Here is a 19,048-nt window from a genome sequence, read left to right on the forward strand (position 1 = left end):
CTCATTTGTTAAGAATTCACAGCATATGCTTTTATGCTACAAATAAGCTAAAGCGTATTAGTATTAGGATCTTTATACATTGCTACAAAAATAGTGCTAGGCAATGGGAAAGGCATATAAGCACTGATGCACTGTCTTTGCTTCCCTTCTTAGATGAGGGACTGGCCTCCTCTTCCACTCTTGGTCAGTGTTACAGCTGCAGGCTAATCCCATAGCCCATGTACACTATGGCAACAATTGATCCGGGCTCAGATGCAGAGGACCTGTTGGCTTCCATTCACCTTGAGCGTTATCTGGACGACTTCAGACAGGCAGGCTTTCTGCTGGCCCGGGACTTCTGTCATGTTGACAATACAGCTCTGAACAGGCTTGGCGTGACCGCCACCGGCCACAGGAAGCGGATCCTCAAACTGGTCGAGCACATTCAGCTGATCTGCCAACATCAAAGGAAGGACTCCCTGTTGGACCGCTGTAACTCAGAGTCAGCCATTCATGAGGTGATGCCTGATGAGCTAGCGCCTCTTTCTCCTCAAGGCAATGTAGACACAACCTTTGATGTTATGCGAAACAGCTCAACACCGAATCTGTCTGCCCTTGTGAAACGTTCACATTCAGAGCGTAGCTCTGCCATTGTGAAGCCTGTACCTAAACCTAGAACTGTATTCAACAAACAAAGGGTGCAGCAGCCTTCTCCACCCACACGACAGGCAGCACAGATCTGCCGAAGCTCCTCTCAGGATTCTCAGAGTTCTGTAATACTGGAGGTTTCTCCTGCTGAGGAACCCAGCCCTGGATCTGTAGGCCCAAGACGGAACTTGTGTGGAGACAATTTGACTAGCAGTATTTCAGCCCCAGAGACTAGTGGACCATTACCTCCAGTACCCCCAAGGTTCAACCGAGGGGTTCCCCCTTCTAACTTTAGAAGGATGTCTGACCAGGATCAGCTACGCACCCCTCCCCTGTCCTCCTCACCTGATTCCCCTTCTAATTATCAGTGTTCTCCTTTCACCAGTACACCTGGATCTCCTTCTAGCCCTCCATGCTCAGGCCTGGAAATGATATCCAATGAAATCTACTGTGGCACTTCACCTAGCACTCCACCCACTCTTTGGAGCCGCTCTGTACCCATTCCTCCTCCGAGGCAAGAGCTCAACACATCTACTGAAAGCAATAGGTAAGATTACCACAGAATCAACATTATGGTCAATTATTTGGTATTAAGCCAATGCAGTTATCTTCAGGGTTCAACTTCTAACCTCCAGACTTGTATGTCTACAGCACTTTAAACCACATCTCAACAGAACCACCTAAACGGACATTTGGTAGGTCCATTAAATTTACCCTGGTTAATGTATCATAAACGCTTTCATTTTTCTCTCTGTTCAAGATTCATTAGTATCATTTTTGTCTAAAATAGTGTCTGCAGACGAGCAAGATGAGCTTATCAGTCCATACTGTGAAACTGTTTTCCAAAGCAAGCGACAATATCAACATCCTGAGGTGGGTGTAGGAGACAAGTAGATGATAAATGAAAGGAAATGGTCCTGTTGAAAACCATTTGAAGACGCTAATTTACTTTTTCTGTGTTTTATTTTGCTAAGGTCGAAAGGTCCAAGGGTGGAGAAAAGGTTGGAACCAAAGAGTATAAGCCAGAGGAGGATCATGGGTAAATATTGTTTTGAAGCCAGCATGAAAAACAGATGTATCAAGCCACATTTGAAAGCTAAAAAAAAAAAAACACTTTTTTTTGGCAAGGGTTGATCATTCATCTCATGTAGTGAAGTGTTCCCAGTTGACTTATGCAAGCAAATGTTACAAGAACAAGCTTTATAGAACACTGGCAAAAATCCTATTCAGCATTATAAGTCTGTTTTTAATCAAAATATGTAAATTCAGTATGTCATTAAATTAATAAGATTAAATTAATTTTGTATACAGGTGAGCACTCAGATCAGGTGAAATACAGCTTCTAGGGTTAAACATCTGATTGCTCCACCTGAAAGTTCATTGGTTTCAGCTGTTTTAGAGTTGCTAGCTAACTAAATATGTTATAGTCTACATCACTAGTTCAATAGAAGGACCTCCAGAACACATTGAAATTGCATTGTGTGGCTAATGAGGAAAAAGGTTAAAATACCTTCCGATGTCAAACATAAGTAAGTCAAGCTATTCAGAGAGATATGTTAGATGTGTCTGGGTGGATCTGTAGATTATTCCAACATGATTGGTAAAGCAGTATAACGCTGTGATTGAAGGTGTAATTTAACATCTGCAATATTATGTATGTGAAAAGTGGTGATTAAGTCCCAAGGAAAATGTAATTATTAAATAAAATATTGTAGCCCCTCTTTGCAGGCCCCTTAGTAGCCAAAATCGATTCAAATATTTTCAATTAATATTCTCAAAATATTGGCGTTTTTTCTCTGTAACTCTGTAATCACCTTAGCTAACACTGTTCACTTTCTGAAGGTGGAATATTGTCACTGCATTGAGCTACTAGCAAGCAATGAGGGATGGAAGAGGAGCTGCTGAGATAAAATTGACAGCACCACAGCAGCTTTCTTCATATTAAAACCCTATACATCTTTAATAATAATAAAAAAATTAAACACACACATAGAAAAACACTTTATTGGCTACTGTGAAAAGGGGATAAAATACCATCTGATGTCTAGCAGTGCATTAGTGAGGTATTTATGTTTTATGGTTAGTTCTGGATCATAAATGCCACTCTAACTCACCCCTAAGGTATTAGATGGAGCTCTATCACTTCAGAGCACAAGGTTCCACTGTTCCACAGCTCAGTATTGGTTTGCCGTCGGGCATGGTGACCTTAGGCTCATGCTTTTTGTGTACAATTGAATGCTTGTTTCAGCAGTGGGTGCACCCTAAAACTAACTGCTAAATTCACTAATTAGGACTTTCTGGGTACTTTTGGACAGATAGTGAAAATAACTGTAAATCTATTTGTTTTTCACCAAAATGAGTTTTTCATTTTAATTTCTCATTACGTGGATTTTTGCTCTGTACAGCTTGTCTAACTTTGCAACAGTAGTTACAAAAGGACACGTTTGTTGGTGGGGCATATATAGGTCAGTTGCACTGGAAGCTGACCTACAACCGCCCTATAATGTTGAATCTGTCTGCCTGTTGTTGCTGCGTCTTCAGGTCCAGTCTCAAGCATCATTCCCACACGTCTTCTGGTGACTCTCCAGGCTACTGCACAGTGGGTGATCCCTCATCCGCCTCACGCTCCATCTCACTGCCTCCCCGCACCCTGTTCTCCAGTGAATTGGACGAGGATCAAACCATCTCCCCTTATGCCAGCTACACCTCACTGTCTGAGCGGGCTGCGCCCATCATCAGTGGCTGGCTGGATAAGCTCTCCCCTCAAGGGTATGGCCCATCAGGCCTACTGCTCTCATCCTGTCTCTGCATTTCCTCCCTTCTCAAGGCCTGTCTCTGCCTCCTGTCCGTAATTTCCTGCCGGTGTGTGTCTACATCTCCTTACCTTTTCTGTTTTCTTTTCTTCTTCCCTTGTATATCAATTTTTTTGTATCTCTTACGACATGTTTCACATTTGAAAAAAAAGCACATGTGGTTTTAGCACGTTACTCATATTCAGAATGTGTTAACACATGGAAAAATGTGTGATTACTTGTGAACACATGATTGTTGCTCACTTTACATGTCAAATAAATTTGGCTTTTCTGTAAGAGTCTGTCTTCTAATTTGACCTTGAATTTGTTCTATTTGCCAGGTCACAGCTGATATCTTTGTTTATCTTTTTTAGGAATTATGTGTTCCAGAAGCGCTATATAAAGTTTGATGGAAAAAACCTGATGTACTATGGCAGTGAAAAGGTATGAGGAGATAGCAGTAGCCATAATTGCATTACACTGCAAAACAGGTTTTAGTTTCATTTTAAGTTTACTTTATTTGCACTGTCAGTAAGGATTTTCCTTTGAAAGCTTTTGTAATTTTTAGAAGTAGTTTTAATCTGTGACTTGACGATATCCCTAAATGAGTGAGAAATATTATGTCAATTTGTTGTCAATAAACAAACAAACCACCATAACATAGCACTATGGTTTTAGGATGTTGAAAGGTTTTAATGTTCTAATTCCTCACACACATGGCCTCTCTCACTCTCTCTCTTCTCTTAGGACATGTACCCAAAAGGTGTGATACCTCTGGCTGCTATACAGATGGCTCGGGTAGCTAAAGACAACAAATTTGAAGTTGTAACAAGCCATCGGACATTTATCTTTCGTGCTGACAATGAAGGTAAACACATTCCTTTCAAAGATAAACTCCATTCCAGTAATAAGTAGTGGTAATCTCAGTATATATCATGGGCACCTTTAGTCCTTGAAGGCCTTAGTTCAGCACAGTTTGGTGGTTTCCAATTTTAAGGTTGAGTAGGTGTGGTCAAGCAGGGAAATTGCCAGAATGTGCTTGGATCCTGGACTTCCAGGCCTCGAACTGAGTGGCCATGGTTTATACAAAACTGAAAATTTCTCCTACATGGTCCTGTTGGAGGCCTGTAGCACTAATGTCAGAGATCACCAATTCTGTGTCACGTCTGCAGTGCCATCTTAAAATTAAAATAGTCATTTAATCATTTTTCTGTGCCAATTATTCTGGCCTCAACAGTCAAATCCACTTTACAAACCAATATTGCAGCATAGCAATATCATTCCTGAAAAAGGAACGGAGTGAATTTGCATTCAAGTGTGTGCATAATTTTTCAGCATATATAAAAATATAAAATAAAATATAATTTAGTACATGTATATTAAATAGACTTTACTGAATATCTTTGGGATTACTTCAGTAATGAGAAGCAGAAAATGCAACTTCTGAGACTGAACTGTGGAGGTATGAAAAATATTTGTGCCAATTTCTTTGAAAAACTGAAAGCAAGTCTCTTGAAAAGAATGGAAGCTGTAATAAAGGCAAATGGGTGAACCACTACATATTGGAAAATGTATATGATATTTAGTTGTTAAGGCCTCCTTTTTTATAAATATGTTTCTTAGTTTCTTGATGCTTTTATATTATTAGTGTATATAGTGTAGTGTATATTAGTGTATGTAGTGTATATTTTATGTTATTTAGAAAAAAAGTAAATAATAAATGAAATGGCAGTTCTGTCTGAAAATTAAATAAATGAAGGGTGGTCTTTGACTTTTGCACAGTACAATATTGATTTATTTTATTTATGTGGAAATCTGAAAAATAAATTTAATACATTATATTCTTTGGTGCAGATGGCTTGGATTTTAATTTTTTCTTTTTTTCTGTTTGGTTGAACCCTTTGAATGTGCCTATGTTATTGCCCATCATAGTACAGAGAAGCAAATGGTGCAGTGTGCTACAGGAGCGAGTGAAGGAGCAGATGGTGTTTGGCCGGCCACGCTTTGGTCCAGGCAGCCATTGCCAGAAGAGCGGCTTCTTAGAGCTCAAAGGGACGAAGTCAAAGATCTACACTGCCATTATAACAGAGCAGATTTGGCTGTACAAGAGTGAGCAGGTGATTTGGTGTTCACTACACATGCAGTACAGCAGTAAGGCTTACACAACTGTCCAGGAAATGCACACGGGCACAGCATTCTCTTCTGTTATTGTATACACTCTTCCTTCCTCAATGCAATCTAGACCATTGCAAAATAGATTTCCGTCCCAAGGTCTTGGTAGCCTAATTTCTCAGTAATGTGGCGGGTGAAATACTGATGTAAGAGTACCTGCATTTTAAATGCATTTTAACTGTTCAAAGTGTTCTTCTTACGCTCTATGTGGCTTTTTGTAGTGCTTTAAAACTGGAATTGGAATCAGTGTAATTGAGGCCAGAGGTGCGACAATCCGAGATGGCAAGGGCAAAAGCTTTGACCTCATAACCCCTTACAAGACATTCAGGTAATTGCTTACTGTTATGTGTGCAATTATGAACCCTCATTTATTTTTGCATGTACAGTGATTATCAAGTTTAAAAAATTCTACTTTATACCAATAAACAATGAGAAGTCATGCATTACAGTGATTTTCCTATCATGCAGTACTGGTAGGCAATTTTATTAATAATCAAATAATTAATATGATTTAACAATAATCACAATATATCATTCTTGCACTAAGCCAGAGGTCTTTAAATCCAGACCATGAATCCAGATTACAGTCCTGTATTTTGTAATTACTGGCATTTAACTTTCTTGTTGATGTAACTGGCCTACCTGGAAACTGGATTTAAGTTCTGGATTTAAAGATCTGTGTGCTAGGCAGTATGGTTGCCAAGGAACATAATGGTCAGAGATTGTTCCATGGACAGCACAGTGGTTTTTAATACCGAGTTAACTGATTCATATGGCCAAATATGTATTTATAAAGAGGATTTGACAACAGTGGTCACCAACACTGGTCCTGGAGATCTGCTTTCCTGCAGAGTTTATGTCCAACCTGCATCTAACATGATGTCCCTCTTATTTACCTGAGGCCAGTGCTTCGGGTCTAGCCAATCAAGGACTTCTGAATAACTTAATTAGCGCTTGCAGGTGTGGCAGATTGTGGTTTGAGCTAGACTCTTCAGGAAAGTAGATCCTCAGGACCAGTGCATGGTGACCATTGGCTTAGAAGATGGGTCAGCCAATCAGATTTTAGAACTAGAATCGATCTGTTTAAAGGGCCCATATTGTAGAAACGTTTTTTTGTTTTGTAAATGCAAAAGTTTTAAAACATTGGATTCACTCCCCAGTCACATAAGGAAGCTGCAAAAAAAAAAACACATTGAATCCTTTGATTTTGTCTTAGGCACTTGCAAAAACACACATATATCATATGTGTGCATATATCGACCTACACCACTGTAGTTCCACCTGTTCATGTTGAAGATACAAGAAGCGTTTCAGCCCAAATTTCTTTTTCTTTTCTTTCACAATAGAACATAGATCATTTACATATGCCACTCCTGAAAGTACAGTCACAAAAACACCATGCGTAATTCTAAGAGACAAAAAAAGATTGGAAGTGGTCATGTAAAAATGAATTCAGACTGTGAAAACTGACCTCAGTGGAAAAATCAGAATAGAAGAAAAATGTATCAGTTTTAATAATCTGTTGTGTAATTCTGGAAAATATGATCTTGATAAGGTGGTGTAGCTAATTTATGAAAACCCAGATTGAATAGATATTGTAGTAGACATCATAATTTCCACTATGTATTATTTTACTGAGTCGCAAGGCAAAGAAAAAATTGTGAAACTGTGAAGGAGAGAATTTCAACTAAATGCCTCCTGTAGAAAGAAAAGCTCAGAGAAGTTAACTAGTTTTGTTTTATCTGAGTAGCTGAGTTCCTCTCTCTGCAGCTTCACGGCTGAGTCAGAGCGCGAGAAGCGTGAGTGGATGGAGGCTTTGCAGGAGTCCATTGCAGAGACGCTCTCTGATTACGAAGTGGCTGAGAAGATCTGGTCCAACCGCTCCAACAAGGTCTGTGCTGACTGCAAAGCCATCAATCCCGATTGGGCCTCCATCAATCTCTGCGTGGTCATCTGCAAGAATTGTGCAGGTATGGGGAGCTGGTGGGATACCTCCACAGCTCAAGGATATTACTGGGATGGCTTTCCAGACATGGATAAAGGCCAGTTTTGCAGTGTCAGTGGTGATGCACTATCAAAAATACTATTGATTTAAGCTTAGACTCTCAAAAATAAAAGTGCCACAAGGGTTTATTGGAACATTGCTATAGAAAAACAACCTTGTATCCTGATGAACTTTTCAATAGATGGCAATAGATGGCAATAGATAAGGAATATTATTACCTCAGGCTATAATTTATGTGCTTTTTATGTATGCAGAAAACAGAAAACACACTTGACTCCAAAAGCACTTATAATAGAAGCCAGTGTGCAGTGTTTTCTGTTTGTTATGAGTACAGAGAAAGTAAATTATTGGCTGTGGTAATCAACCGGATGCAACAGATGTGGCAGATATAGATTAGGTTAGGGTGAAACCAGAGATAAAGAAAAAAAGCATAGAAAATTGTTTCCTTAAAGTCGAACTCTATGATAGTTTTAACCATTGCATCTTTTTTGAACTAGCCTACTCTCCTCCTGCAGTGGTGTCATTTTTTTAAAGACTAGGAACCCCCCTTTAGCTTGAAGGTGGGGGAAAACATTTTGAAAGACGACAACCACAAACAAATAAAGATGCTTTTCTGCTGGCTTGCTAATTCAGAAGGAAGCCAGATGGCTAGTGTTACTGCTAAAACTGAATATCCCATCTGTATTGATTGGCTTCTACATTAGTGCATTCCTTTGTCTTTGTAGGAGGGACTCCTAATGGTTGATGATTATTCACAGTACACAACAAGTACTGCGATAACACTGATGGATGAAAATGCAAAATGCACACAAAATTGTGAATTGTGTTAAACTGATGAGGCTGAAGTATGCAGTGTGGTGCTACAGAATAGGACAGTAATAAATGAAATGCTATTTTTGGACCCACTTAAAGAAACATGCATTGAAATGTTCTTTAGAGAACGGATTGTGATACTTCAGAGGCATCACTTCAAAGAATCCAAACTTTTCTTTTACAAGTTTGAGTTTAATCTGCATGTAAGAAACTGGTCTATTGTTTTTATGTTTTTTTTTAAGAAATGCTAAATATAGTTTTTATTCAGTGTTCAGTGGAACTGCTGGGTTATATGCAAGTTGGGTCAGAAATATGGCTGTAGTTAAGAGAGCTTTGAACCCTTCCCCGAGCGACTCCTGTGTGCCCATCACTAAAGATAAGAAGTGGCTTGGAGGCAGCATCTTGGGAAGCCATTCCAGGCCAAACAGAGTGAATGGAGCATGGCAAGTAGTGTGATGGCTCTTTTGTTCTGTCTTCCCGCAGGCCAGCACAGAAGCTTGGGCACAATGGTGTCCAAAGTGCAGAGTCTGAAACTGGACACCAGCGTTTGGAGCAACGAGATTGTTCAGGTGGGGGTTGTGGGGGGCAGAGACGGGTCGTGACATGGCCCTTCGCCTTTGAAGCTCCTTGCATTTTCCCTCTGTAGGAATTTCATACCAATACACATACCAATTTTAATAAATTCATTAATTTTTAGTTAAGTGTAAAAGAAGTGAGCGCTAAACATTTATTCACTACCCCTTAGAAGTTTAGACTAATAATTATCACCTTGCTGTACTTTAAAATTTTTATTATGAATGTCAGTTTCAAAAAGGTGGGACAGGTTATGAAATGCTAACAAAGCAGTGATCAGTAAATTCTGTTTGACCTGTATTTAGTTGAAAACCATACAAAAACATTTCACATGTTACTTTATGAACTTTATGTAAAATCTAGTCACTTTTTGTTACTTTGTGAGCTATAATCTTTTTGGTTGTAAATGTACAACCATCACCATTCAACCAAAGTTACATCACCATTGCATAAAGCAGCTTCAAACTGTGTATATGGATAATGTGACTGTGAAAACACATTTTAGACTTTAATCTGATTGGGACTTCAGACTAAAATCCTTTTGCATGACTCTATACCTTAAAGTGCTTAATTTATTAAAACAAATAACTGAACAATCCATTTTATCAGTAACTAAACAATAATAACGCTACCAAAACTTCACCAAATGTTTAAGTACTAGTGGCTGTTTGGTAATGACAAAGCACAGCTCAAATATGCTAGCCAGTACTTGAGTTTTCAACAGCTGTACACACATAAAATCACAATATTTTTATTAAAGTGCAGAACATACAGAGCTTTCAAAAAGTATTTGCCCCTACCAATTTCTTCTATTTTTGTGCATCTTTTCTTTGTTTCAGATCATCAGACTACTTTTTGTTCTACACAATCATAACCCAAGTAAACCCAGAATACTGTAATACTGTTTAGTGTAAAAAACCTTGTAAACATCTAAGGTCTGTAGACTTAAGTGTTTTTTTCATTTTTTTTTTTGCAGTTTGAACCAATTTGGTAGCTTTTAGCACTAGAAGTGCCTTCACAGATATAAAGTTTGTAATTCGCACTTTTGACACAATTTTCTCTTCTTGTGTCAAAGAGTAAAATTACACTATAATATCATAAAACAGTATAGTAGTATACATTAGATCTCTAGGGGCCTGCAGTGATGTTTGTGTGTTTATACGTTTCAGCTTTTCATAATGCTGGGTAATGATAGATCCAATGAGTTCTGGGCTGCTAGGCTGCCAGCAACTGAGGAACTGGACTGTGATGCTTCCCCAGAACAACGAAGAGAGTTTATCAGCCAGAAGTACAGAGAAGGACGCTACCGCTACCCTCACCCCAGCTTCAGCACACAAGAAGAGTTACTTAAGGTAAATTATGTACACAGAATAAAACAAATGATTCATTTAGACAATGGCACTGAACTTGAAACATGTATATTTGAAGGAAAGATGGTTCAGAGACAGTTCAGTAGACAAAGTCTATCTGTAAGATCTGTCTTCAGCCATTGTTTTGCTTCAGAGTGCGTGTTTTTCTCTGTCAAGTCTTTACTACTAAAGAAAACCTCAGTCCATAGTGGGTTGCTTAAAATAGTATGACCAAGTACCGCTCCAGTGGTCATTGCTTGTCATGCATTATGTTTTTCTCAGTGTATTGCCATAGTTGTTACCGTAGCCTAACAGTCTGACATGTGCCTTTCCAGCATAAGAGGACGGATGCGCTCTGAATTGTGAAATAAGACCACTAATAATAGGACAGTGCTGAATAAAATAATTTTTGGAGGATTGGGCTTTGGATGTCCTGTGGCTGAATGTGCTTTTAGTGATGCATTTGACTGAGTGTGTGTGATCCTGCAGGCACTGTGCACGGCAGTGACTGAACAGAACCTCCTCAAGACAGTCACGCAGATTTTCGCTGAGGCGGAAGCAGCTCGTCTCTCCGACTCTAATGGCCATGAAAAGCACCTGTCCATGCATTACTCCTACATGCAGGCTTCAGGTGCTCAGAGCTTACTTTCTCAAGCATTCACAATGCACCAACCACTCAATCATTTCCACTCCTCACAGTCCAGTCACTGACCACTACACCACAACTGTCATCCACCGCATTGGAAGTGTTGCCTTTCTAGGTTGCACCATAAAAGCCAAGAATGAATCAATTTGTACAACTGAATGTAACTTAAACACAATCTGCAAGCACATGGTTAAGCAAAACACAGGCAGTAGGGCTAAAAGATTAATTGCTTGAAAATCAAAATTGAAGTTTCAAGTGACAGTTTTGTTTATCCAATAGCACAGAGCTTGTGAATTGTTTGTAGAGAAGTTAGAACAATCACAAAACACCCACATGATGTGTAGATGACAACACAACCACAGCTGTCTGGTGCTCGAGGTTGTAAATGTGGACATGCTTGTCACAAAAATCACAATTAAATATTTCCCCCAAATCCCTTTTAGGCAGTTATATGATATTTTCTAGGGCCTTGAATAATATATTGGTTGATATTCCAATATAATAGTTTGTTTTATGTTATAATGAACATGCCTGTATATTTATTACATAATGGATTTTCTGAATTTCTGCTTCTGTTCTTTGAGTTTAATGAATCTGACAGTTGTATTTGAGAGATCGCAGTTGAGACCAGACAATCTTAACAGTCTGCAAAGTGCTGTTTAAGTAGTATTAGAACTATAAAGTACTATTAAGAAGTACGAGAGCTTAATTTTTAAACCTTATAAAATCACATTCACCAGCATTATCAGTTATCCAAATTTTTAGCTCCTTGAATTTATATTGGTAACAGAACCAAAATCTTTATAGCAGTTTTAAGGACTTTGTAAATACATCTGTAAAAAATTCCAAAAAAAAAAACGACAGCAATGGTCCAAGATAAAATACAATAATAGCAGTAAAATTGTGTTTTCTACATTATTATAATTTACAGTTTTAGTAGTTCAAATAATTATTCTGACATGTAGTTTTTTTTAATAACAGTAACACCATTTTAAACAAATAAAGTTGATAATTACTTTTTGTGAATTTACTTTCTATTTTTGTAAATTAATAGCAGTGTTAAAATACAGCACACGTAGGGTTTATTTACATGCCATTATGTTTTTTTTAAATGGGTCTAATTTTACAATACTTTGACAGCAAAAATCCTTTTTCTGCAGTGTATTTAGCAGTGGAAATATGTCTTGCTACATTCTGCTATGTTTTGTTGCAGATTCCAGCGTGTATGATGAGATCATGCAGCCGGTTCTGTATTCAGGCTACCTCTACAAGTCAGGATCCCTTAACAAAGGCACTTTATCCCGGCGAACCAGAGAAGGTAGGCGACAATGTGGCAAACACAGCCCTTGGCAGGAGATTAGGAGCAGAATGTTCTTCAGAAGGCAGTGGAATAAAGGGTCTTTCAAGACCCACTTCACCAATATGTGCAGTAATGGTTAAAAGTTTGAATACAGGTAGTCACAGAAAAGTTTTTTTCTTTTTTTTCAGATTTTCAAAAGTACTGGTGCTCTGTGGAGAAGTCCCTTTTGTTTTATGAGTCTGATAGGTGCCATGAACCCAACATGAAGATTGATGTCAAAGACATCATCTGTTTAGGAGTTAACAGGCCAGACTCATGCAACAATAACAATGGCTTTATTGACAGGTATACCACTTTACACCACAGTTTTATTGTACATTCTTAGAAACTCATATCTAATGTGAATGGATTTTAACATTTTTTTTCCTTTGTTCCTGTTTTTTTTTTTTTCTCAGGTTTCGATACACTTTTGAACTCTACCTAACAAATGAAAAGCTTATTCAGTTTGGCCTAGAGACTCCAGATGCACTGCAAAGTTGGGCAAAAGCTATTGGAAAGGTGAAAATGAGACTCTGTATATGACTTTGTATGATGTAGCCAATGCAATGGGTGATGTAGCCAATGCAATGTAATTTACACAATTTCCTCCTTACTCCAAATGTAGTTGATCATCCTAGATCAATAGCTATGTCTTGACTATATTAGCCATATCATGTATAGCTTGTCTGAGGTTTGCTCTTCACTTTGAGACACAAGCTATGAGACTAATGCAACTAGTTAGTAAAATGCGGTGCAACTAAGCAGTAAAAACTATAGCTACCTGCTGTTGTTGTGCAGACTGCATGGCTAAATCATCACATGTTTACCTTAAACCATGTGGAATTGTTAGGTAATCTCAAATAGACTTACATAGACTAGTTTCTCATACTGTATGACATACTATTTATAAAAATGGACAAAAAAGTGCATATATTTACATATAGTATACATATACACATTGTCACTATCAGAACTAAACATTGTATCCCCATTTTTATTTTTTTACATTTTTTATTATTTGTAGAATTTTTAAAAATCTAGGTACTTAAAATGACATGCTAGGTGATTAATTAAAATATATGATGATTTAGACATGCAGATGGCATGATACTAATTGGCAGGTGAAAGCATCCATTTCTTGTTAGGTACATTAGCCTTGTAGCTCCAGTACAAAACTTGTCTTTGTTGATCAACTACTTTTAAAGTGTTAAGTTGATTTTTCCACGTAGCTGTTGCTTTCTCTCGAGCATGTTTGAAGATCTGGTTGCTGTGCTGCTGTCTCTCAGGCCACAACTCCTCTGAGCTGCCACTGCTTACTGGCGCGAGAGTTTGAGCGGGTGGGCATGCTGCGCTATAAGGCCATGCTGGACCCACAGCAGTGGAAAGAAGGCTTCTTTGTCCTTCAGAAGTCCAACCTCTTCATCTGCCCCGGAAACGATGGGGCCGCTGAGGACATCATCAATCTGAAACGCCTGCAGGAGCTGAGTAAGTCTCAAAACCCCACTGCACTTGAGTTATGAGGGTGTGTCAAATAGCTACAGAGCTACATTTCCAAAAGGCTTTGTTTTTCAGACTCATGTCTTGTAGGTGGGCTGACATTCACTGTTTTATTTGTTAAAGGTATAGCATCTGAGACAGAAAACCATGAAAAGAGGGACATTTTGGTTCTAGTTGAGAAAGGAAGGTGAGCTTTATGTTTGGATGCAGAATGAATATGAATATTTATCCCTCACAGAAAAAACACATGAATTTCACAAATGAATAAACACTTTTGCAAACTTTAGATGTTAAAAACATGTAATCACGTGTGAACAAAACATGTGATCAGTTATAAACATGAGATTTTTGCACACTCCAAATGTGTCTTTTCTGTAAAAGATGGGAGAATTCACTTTTTATGGCTTGCTTAAAAAAGATGCAACACAAACTATCGACCAAAGAAACAGTGTGTTTGTTTGTTTGTGTGCTTAGGACTCTGCACCTGCAGGGCATGGGGCGGATGGATTTCTCTCTTTGGTACACAGACATCCAGAAAGCAGCAGGAGGGATGGCCAACACACTGAAGGATCAGCAGCTCAGTAGGAATGACATCCCCATCATCGTGGACAGCTGCATCGCCTTCATCACCCAGTATGGTGAGAGCACAAAACGAAATGTACACCAAATGTATTTTGGATGATAAAGTACTTATTCAAATGCAGCAAGATTTTCTATCAGGTAAAGTGTTAGTTCAGTAGGAAATGTAATTTATACATTATTATTGAATTATCATTTTCTCACTTTATAGTGTTCAAGATGGCTTTTTTTAACTAGGTGACATATTTTTCCATTGTGTTTTTATGGTAACAAGATGTCATATAGTACAATTAAAGATGAAAAATTTTCTCCCTGTCCCAAATGTCAGTCAGCCAAGATGTGCTTGATATCCGAAGACTGCTTCTGTAGATGTGCACTAAAACTAAGAGGTGTTATTTATAATAATGGATAAACATATGTTGTAAATATAAAATCATATGTAAAAACAGTGGTAGCAGCCAACCTTATTCCTGAATTATTTCTCTGCTTTGTGATTTTAGGCATGCAGTTTTCATGATGCTGCTTTCGGAGGTTAAGGTTTACTCCATTTGTTAGCTAGATTGGGTTTTAGTACATTTCATCTTAAAACTAAAGAACAATCCTTTGGGCACAAAACTGTCTGACTGACTTCTGAAAATTACCCAAATTTGAGTGTTTGCTAAACATTTATTATAAATGCATGACTTTAATGTTTAATTTCAGTTCTTGTATACCACTATATTTTAGAAGATTGCTCTATATCACAAGTTACTACTCCTATTACTTCATCATTACACACCTGTGTGGCAGAAAACCCATCTGTTTTATGTACACAGGCCTGGGCCATGAGGGGATCTACAGAAAAAATGGTGCGAAGACCAGAATCAAGCTTTTGATGGATGAGTTCAGGAAGGATGCCCGCAATGTGAAACTACGTATCGGGGACAACTTCATCGAGGATGTGACGGATGTACTGAAGAGATTCTTTCGTGAGCTAGATGACCCCATATTCATGGCTGACCTGCACCCCTACTGGAAAGAGGCTGCCAGTCAGTGCAGTTTATCATACTTAGACTTCTATTATGGCTTTGCCTCATGCCCGAAATGAAAGAATATTAGATTGCAGTGCTTGCTAAGCTTCGATATTGATTTCTCTTCACCTCTTAACCCTCTGCAGAGACATCTAATAAGACCCAGAGGTTGGATAGATATAAGGAACTCATCCGTGGTTTGCCACGGGTCAACCGGACCACTTTAGCAGCTCTCATTAGTCACCTGTACAGGTATGCTAAGTTGAAATATGCAATTATGATGTCAGAAAAGCTGTGTTCTTTCTGACGGTGATTTATCTCTTTGTCTTTTGGTCTCTCTCAGGGTACAGAAGTGTGCTGACCTTAACCAGATGTGCACTAAGAACCTGTCCCTGCTGTTTGCCCCCAGCCTCTTTCAGACAGATGGGAAAGGGGAGCATGAAGTGAAAATTGTAGAGGATCTTATTGACAACTACCTCTATGTGTTTGATGTAAGTAGAGGACTTCTGACCACTGCATCATTTTCAGTGCTATTTATACAGTTGTATACAACAGTCTAAACACTGAAATGACATGTTTTGCTGATTTTCTAAGTGAAAAGAAGTTAACACATCCTACAGGGAACAGACTTTGGCTTATGCAAAAGTCATGGCGCATTTAAAATTAGTTTTTTTTTCCAATACGTTAAACTCAGCAAATAAATAACAATTCTGCATTAACATGGGGAGATTCTCTGTAGAGCAGGGTTTCAAACTAAACCACTAAAGGGGTCATATTAAAAAATCTAAACAAATCTGTAGGCCAGAGAAAAAAAATGTTGTGCTACAACCCGAACTGGCCATTGTTTAGTGAAAATATGCAATAACATCAGCAGTAAAGTATAGGCACTTGTAGTAGACCTTGAAATATTACATTAATTTTTTAAATATTAAAATGAAAGGTCTTTTAAATTGAACTATTTGCTTGAAGTAGACACCTGGCTTTCTTTGCTTTCTCCTTTCTTTGCTGCAGGTTAATTAACGTTTGGGCTTAATTTCTGAACTGCTGAACTTAGTTGTTAGTTGTTTATATTAGTTGAACTGCAGCTGAAAGCTGGTGTGTTTGGTGATATGACTGGTGTGGAGTTGCATAGAATTTACGTTTAACTACTGTCCCATAGATTGTTATTAGGGTAGGACAGGGGTAGGACACTGTACATTGCAGGGCATTCTGGGGAATATAGTGCAGCATACTGTGAAACAGGCTAATATTAATAGAAAATTAAAATGCTTTTGCAGGTCTGATAGGATTGTGTCATGGGTCTGATCTGGCCTATGGTTCCTGTGTTTGACACATGGGCTATAGAGCATGTGTGCTACTTAAATCAACAACATGGAATTTGACCAGAGGGCCCTACACTTTTGCATTTTTGCAACTGCAACATTGTGATGTTGCTGTTAAAAATGGCATTAAACATGAATATGCAATTATGATGATATTGCTGTCGTAAAAAAAAACCTTGTCCTTGCTCCAAGTTGGAAACTTTAAATCAGAAGGGGACAAAATTCTCACCTTTGTATGTTTTAACAGTGAATGTGGGCCATTTCTTTTGGTCCACTCAGCAAGGAATGTGCACACAGGGTAAAATAAATATGTAGTATAGCAGCAACAATATTCTTATTTACTTTGAAGATTGATGAGGAGCACCAAACCCAGATCGAACTGGAGATAAGTCTCATTACGACCTGGAAAGACACACAGGTACAGTAACATTATGTACTGCTAAAAGCTACTAAAACTAAGTTGATAACATAAGCGGGCTTAGTCTAACAAACCTGTTTCTTTACTGCTTTCAGCTCTCACAGGCAGGAGATCTGATTATTGAGGTGTATTTGGAGGAAAAAACACCAGACTGCTGCATCACTCTGAAGGTAAGTCCAGATTTAGCCTGTGTTTTCTCTCAAATATTTCACTATTCCATTTTTAATAACATAAAGGTGTATTTTAAAATAGCTTTTGTGGATTATTAGATGAAACATGCAGTTTCATGTTACAGCCACCTGGTGGTATATGTGCACTATAACAGTGGTCAACATGATACTGCTCTGACAAAACATGGTACAGGCTTGTGCTAAGTTGGCCTTTCTGCAGGTCTCTCCCACTATGTGCGCTGAGGAGCTGACTAACCAGGTGCTGTACCTGAGGAACGTTCCTGCTGGCGAGAATGTGTGGATGACCTTTGAAGTCATTGAGGATGGAGAACTTGGTAAATAGGTCTTTATCTGCCGGCTCAAGCAAAAGGCACTTTCACATCAAACAGCAAATACAGCTATACTAAACCAAAGCCTTAATGAAGGTAATATAATACCCATGTATTTAATATAGCATATTAATATGATCCTATAGCACAGTGAGTAATTGTATTTAATAAGGTGTTGTGTATTTGCACAAAAACGTACAGTTCACATACTTTAAAGGGCCTATATCCTACATTTTTCCTATATTTTTTTCTGTGAAGTTCACTTGCAATGTTTATCTTGGTTTACATACTAAAATAGTTTCCATATATGGATAATTCTACGGAACTGGTTGAAAACACATTTCAGGCTTTTAGACTGAATTAGTTTAGCCATAAATGCTTTTATTTTGAAATACCCTATACCTTAAATATGTTAATTTTACTAACATCAATGAACATTCCAATTTGTCACTACCAAAACTGTCATAACACTACTAAAACCTCACCAGATGTTTCAGGAGTGACAAGTTTAGCTAATTTTGTGTAGCTAGTCAGTTCATTCAGTTCATTCAGTTATCAAACACAGCTTTGAACACTTGTACACACTTAAAAGCATAAATAACACAAAGACGCCAAAAATATGTGTTGCGGTAGTGATAATTAGATGTTCCACACTGATTTACAGACTTTGTGACACATTTACTTCTAAAGAATGGGATCTAACTGCTCACCATGTGGCGTGAGGGACAGGGATGCAGTCTGACTTCCTGCTCTAAAATGCAGGGGCCTGGCTAAAACATAACTCTGTCTATGGAATAAAACTCTTGCATTTCAGTAGTGACATAAACCTTTTCTTATTTTTTTATGATGACCTTGTATATATTTAGCTTGTTGGTATCTCAGCTAATACACTGGGTAATCTTTGTAAATAATCCTTGTAAATTTACAATGTCTGAATACTTTTTTTTTTGTGGGACTGCAATTTGAACTTATTCAGTAGAACTCTCCATATTGACTGTATGGATTCAGTTTTTCATGATATGGGCTCTTTAATTTAATATGGCGTAGTATAATGCCTTACAGTTCACTACTGTGAACAAGAATGTAAAATATTTTGACAGAGCGGCCTCTTCACCCAAAAGAGAAGGTTCTGGAGCAAGCCCTACAGTGGTGTAAGATGGCAGATCCCAGTTCAGCGCACCTGTTGGTAAAGAAGGTTCCCAGAGGAGAGGCAATAGACATCTTTACAGGTGATTAAATATGATTCCATACACTATTATTAACACTCTGTGTGCTTACAACAAATATAATAATAGAAAATCCAAAACTTTGTACAAAGTGATGATCAGTATAAACCTAAATCTTTACTGAGCACTGACAAAGTATATTTATTCTGTTTTGATCTATATTATATATATTTTTAATTTT

At 38.1% G+C, this 19,048-nt stretch overlaps 1 protein-coding gene across 2 annotated transcripts in view; it reads left to right on the forward strand.

Annotated features, from left to right (window-relative positions):
• The window catches only part of arap3 (ArfGAP with RhoGAP domain, ankyrin repeat and PH domain 3), a 37,772-nt gene that overhangs the window by 11,754 nt on the left and 6,970 nt on the right, over positions 1–19,048 (forward strand). Inside the window, exons 2-27 of one of the 2 annotated variants that reach the window (XM_037540638.1) lie at positions 154–1,174; positions 1,279–1,322; positions 1,418–1,500; positions 1,602–1,666; positions 3,169–3,489; positions 3,794–3,863; positions 4,167–4,287; positions 5,352–5,536; positions 5,813–5,919; positions 7,362–7,561; positions 8,893–8,978; positions 10,152–10,334; positions 10,821–10,962; positions 12,191–12,295; positions 12,466–12,622; positions 12,733–12,835; positions 13,603–13,801; positions 13,937–14,000; positions 14,288–14,451; positions 15,208–15,420; positions 15,549–15,654; positions 15,746–15,893; positions 17,074–17,142; positions 17,238–17,312; positions 17,533–17,647; positions 18,742–18,870. In XM_037540638.1, the coding sequence (XP_037396535.1) occupies positions 219–1,174; positions 1,279–1,322; positions 1,418–1,500; positions 1,602–1,666; positions 3,169–3,489; positions 3,794–3,863; positions 4,167–4,287; positions 5,352–5,536; positions 5,813–5,919; positions 7,362–7,561; positions 8,893–8,978; positions 10,152–10,334; positions 10,821–10,962; positions 12,191–12,295; positions 12,466–12,622; positions 12,733–12,835; positions 13,603–13,801; positions 13,937–14,000; positions 14,288–14,451; positions 15,208–15,420; positions 15,549–15,654; positions 15,746–15,893; positions 17,074–17,142; positions 17,238–17,312; positions 17,533–17,647; positions 18,742–18,870 (4,210 nt within the window). In that variant the 5' untranslated portion in view covers positions 154–218. The remainder of the gene's footprint in view (positions 1–153; positions 1,175–1,278; positions 1,323–1,417; positions 1,501–1,601; positions 1,667–3,168; positions 3,490–3,793; positions 3,864–4,166; positions 4,288–5,351; positions 5,537–5,812; positions 5,920–7,361; positions 7,562–8,892; positions 8,979–10,151; positions 10,335–10,820; positions 10,963–12,190; positions 12,296–12,465; positions 12,623–12,732; positions 12,836–13,602; positions 13,802–13,936; positions 14,001–14,287; positions 14,452–15,207; positions 15,421–15,548; positions 15,655–15,745; positions 15,894–17,073; positions 17,143–17,237; positions 17,313–17,532; positions 17,648–18,741; positions 18,871–19,048) is intronic. The other variant, XM_017689993.2, reaches the window with a different exon arrangement.

This window comes from Pygocentrus nattereri, chromosome 8, assembly GCF_015220715.1.
Source record: "Pygocentrus nattereri isolate fPygNat1 chromosome 8, fPygNat1.pri, whole genome shotgun sequence".
NCBI classification, from domain to species: domain Eukaryota; kingdom Metazoa; phylum Chordata; class Actinopteri; order Characiformes; family Serrasalmidae; genus Pygocentrus; species Pygocentrus nattereri.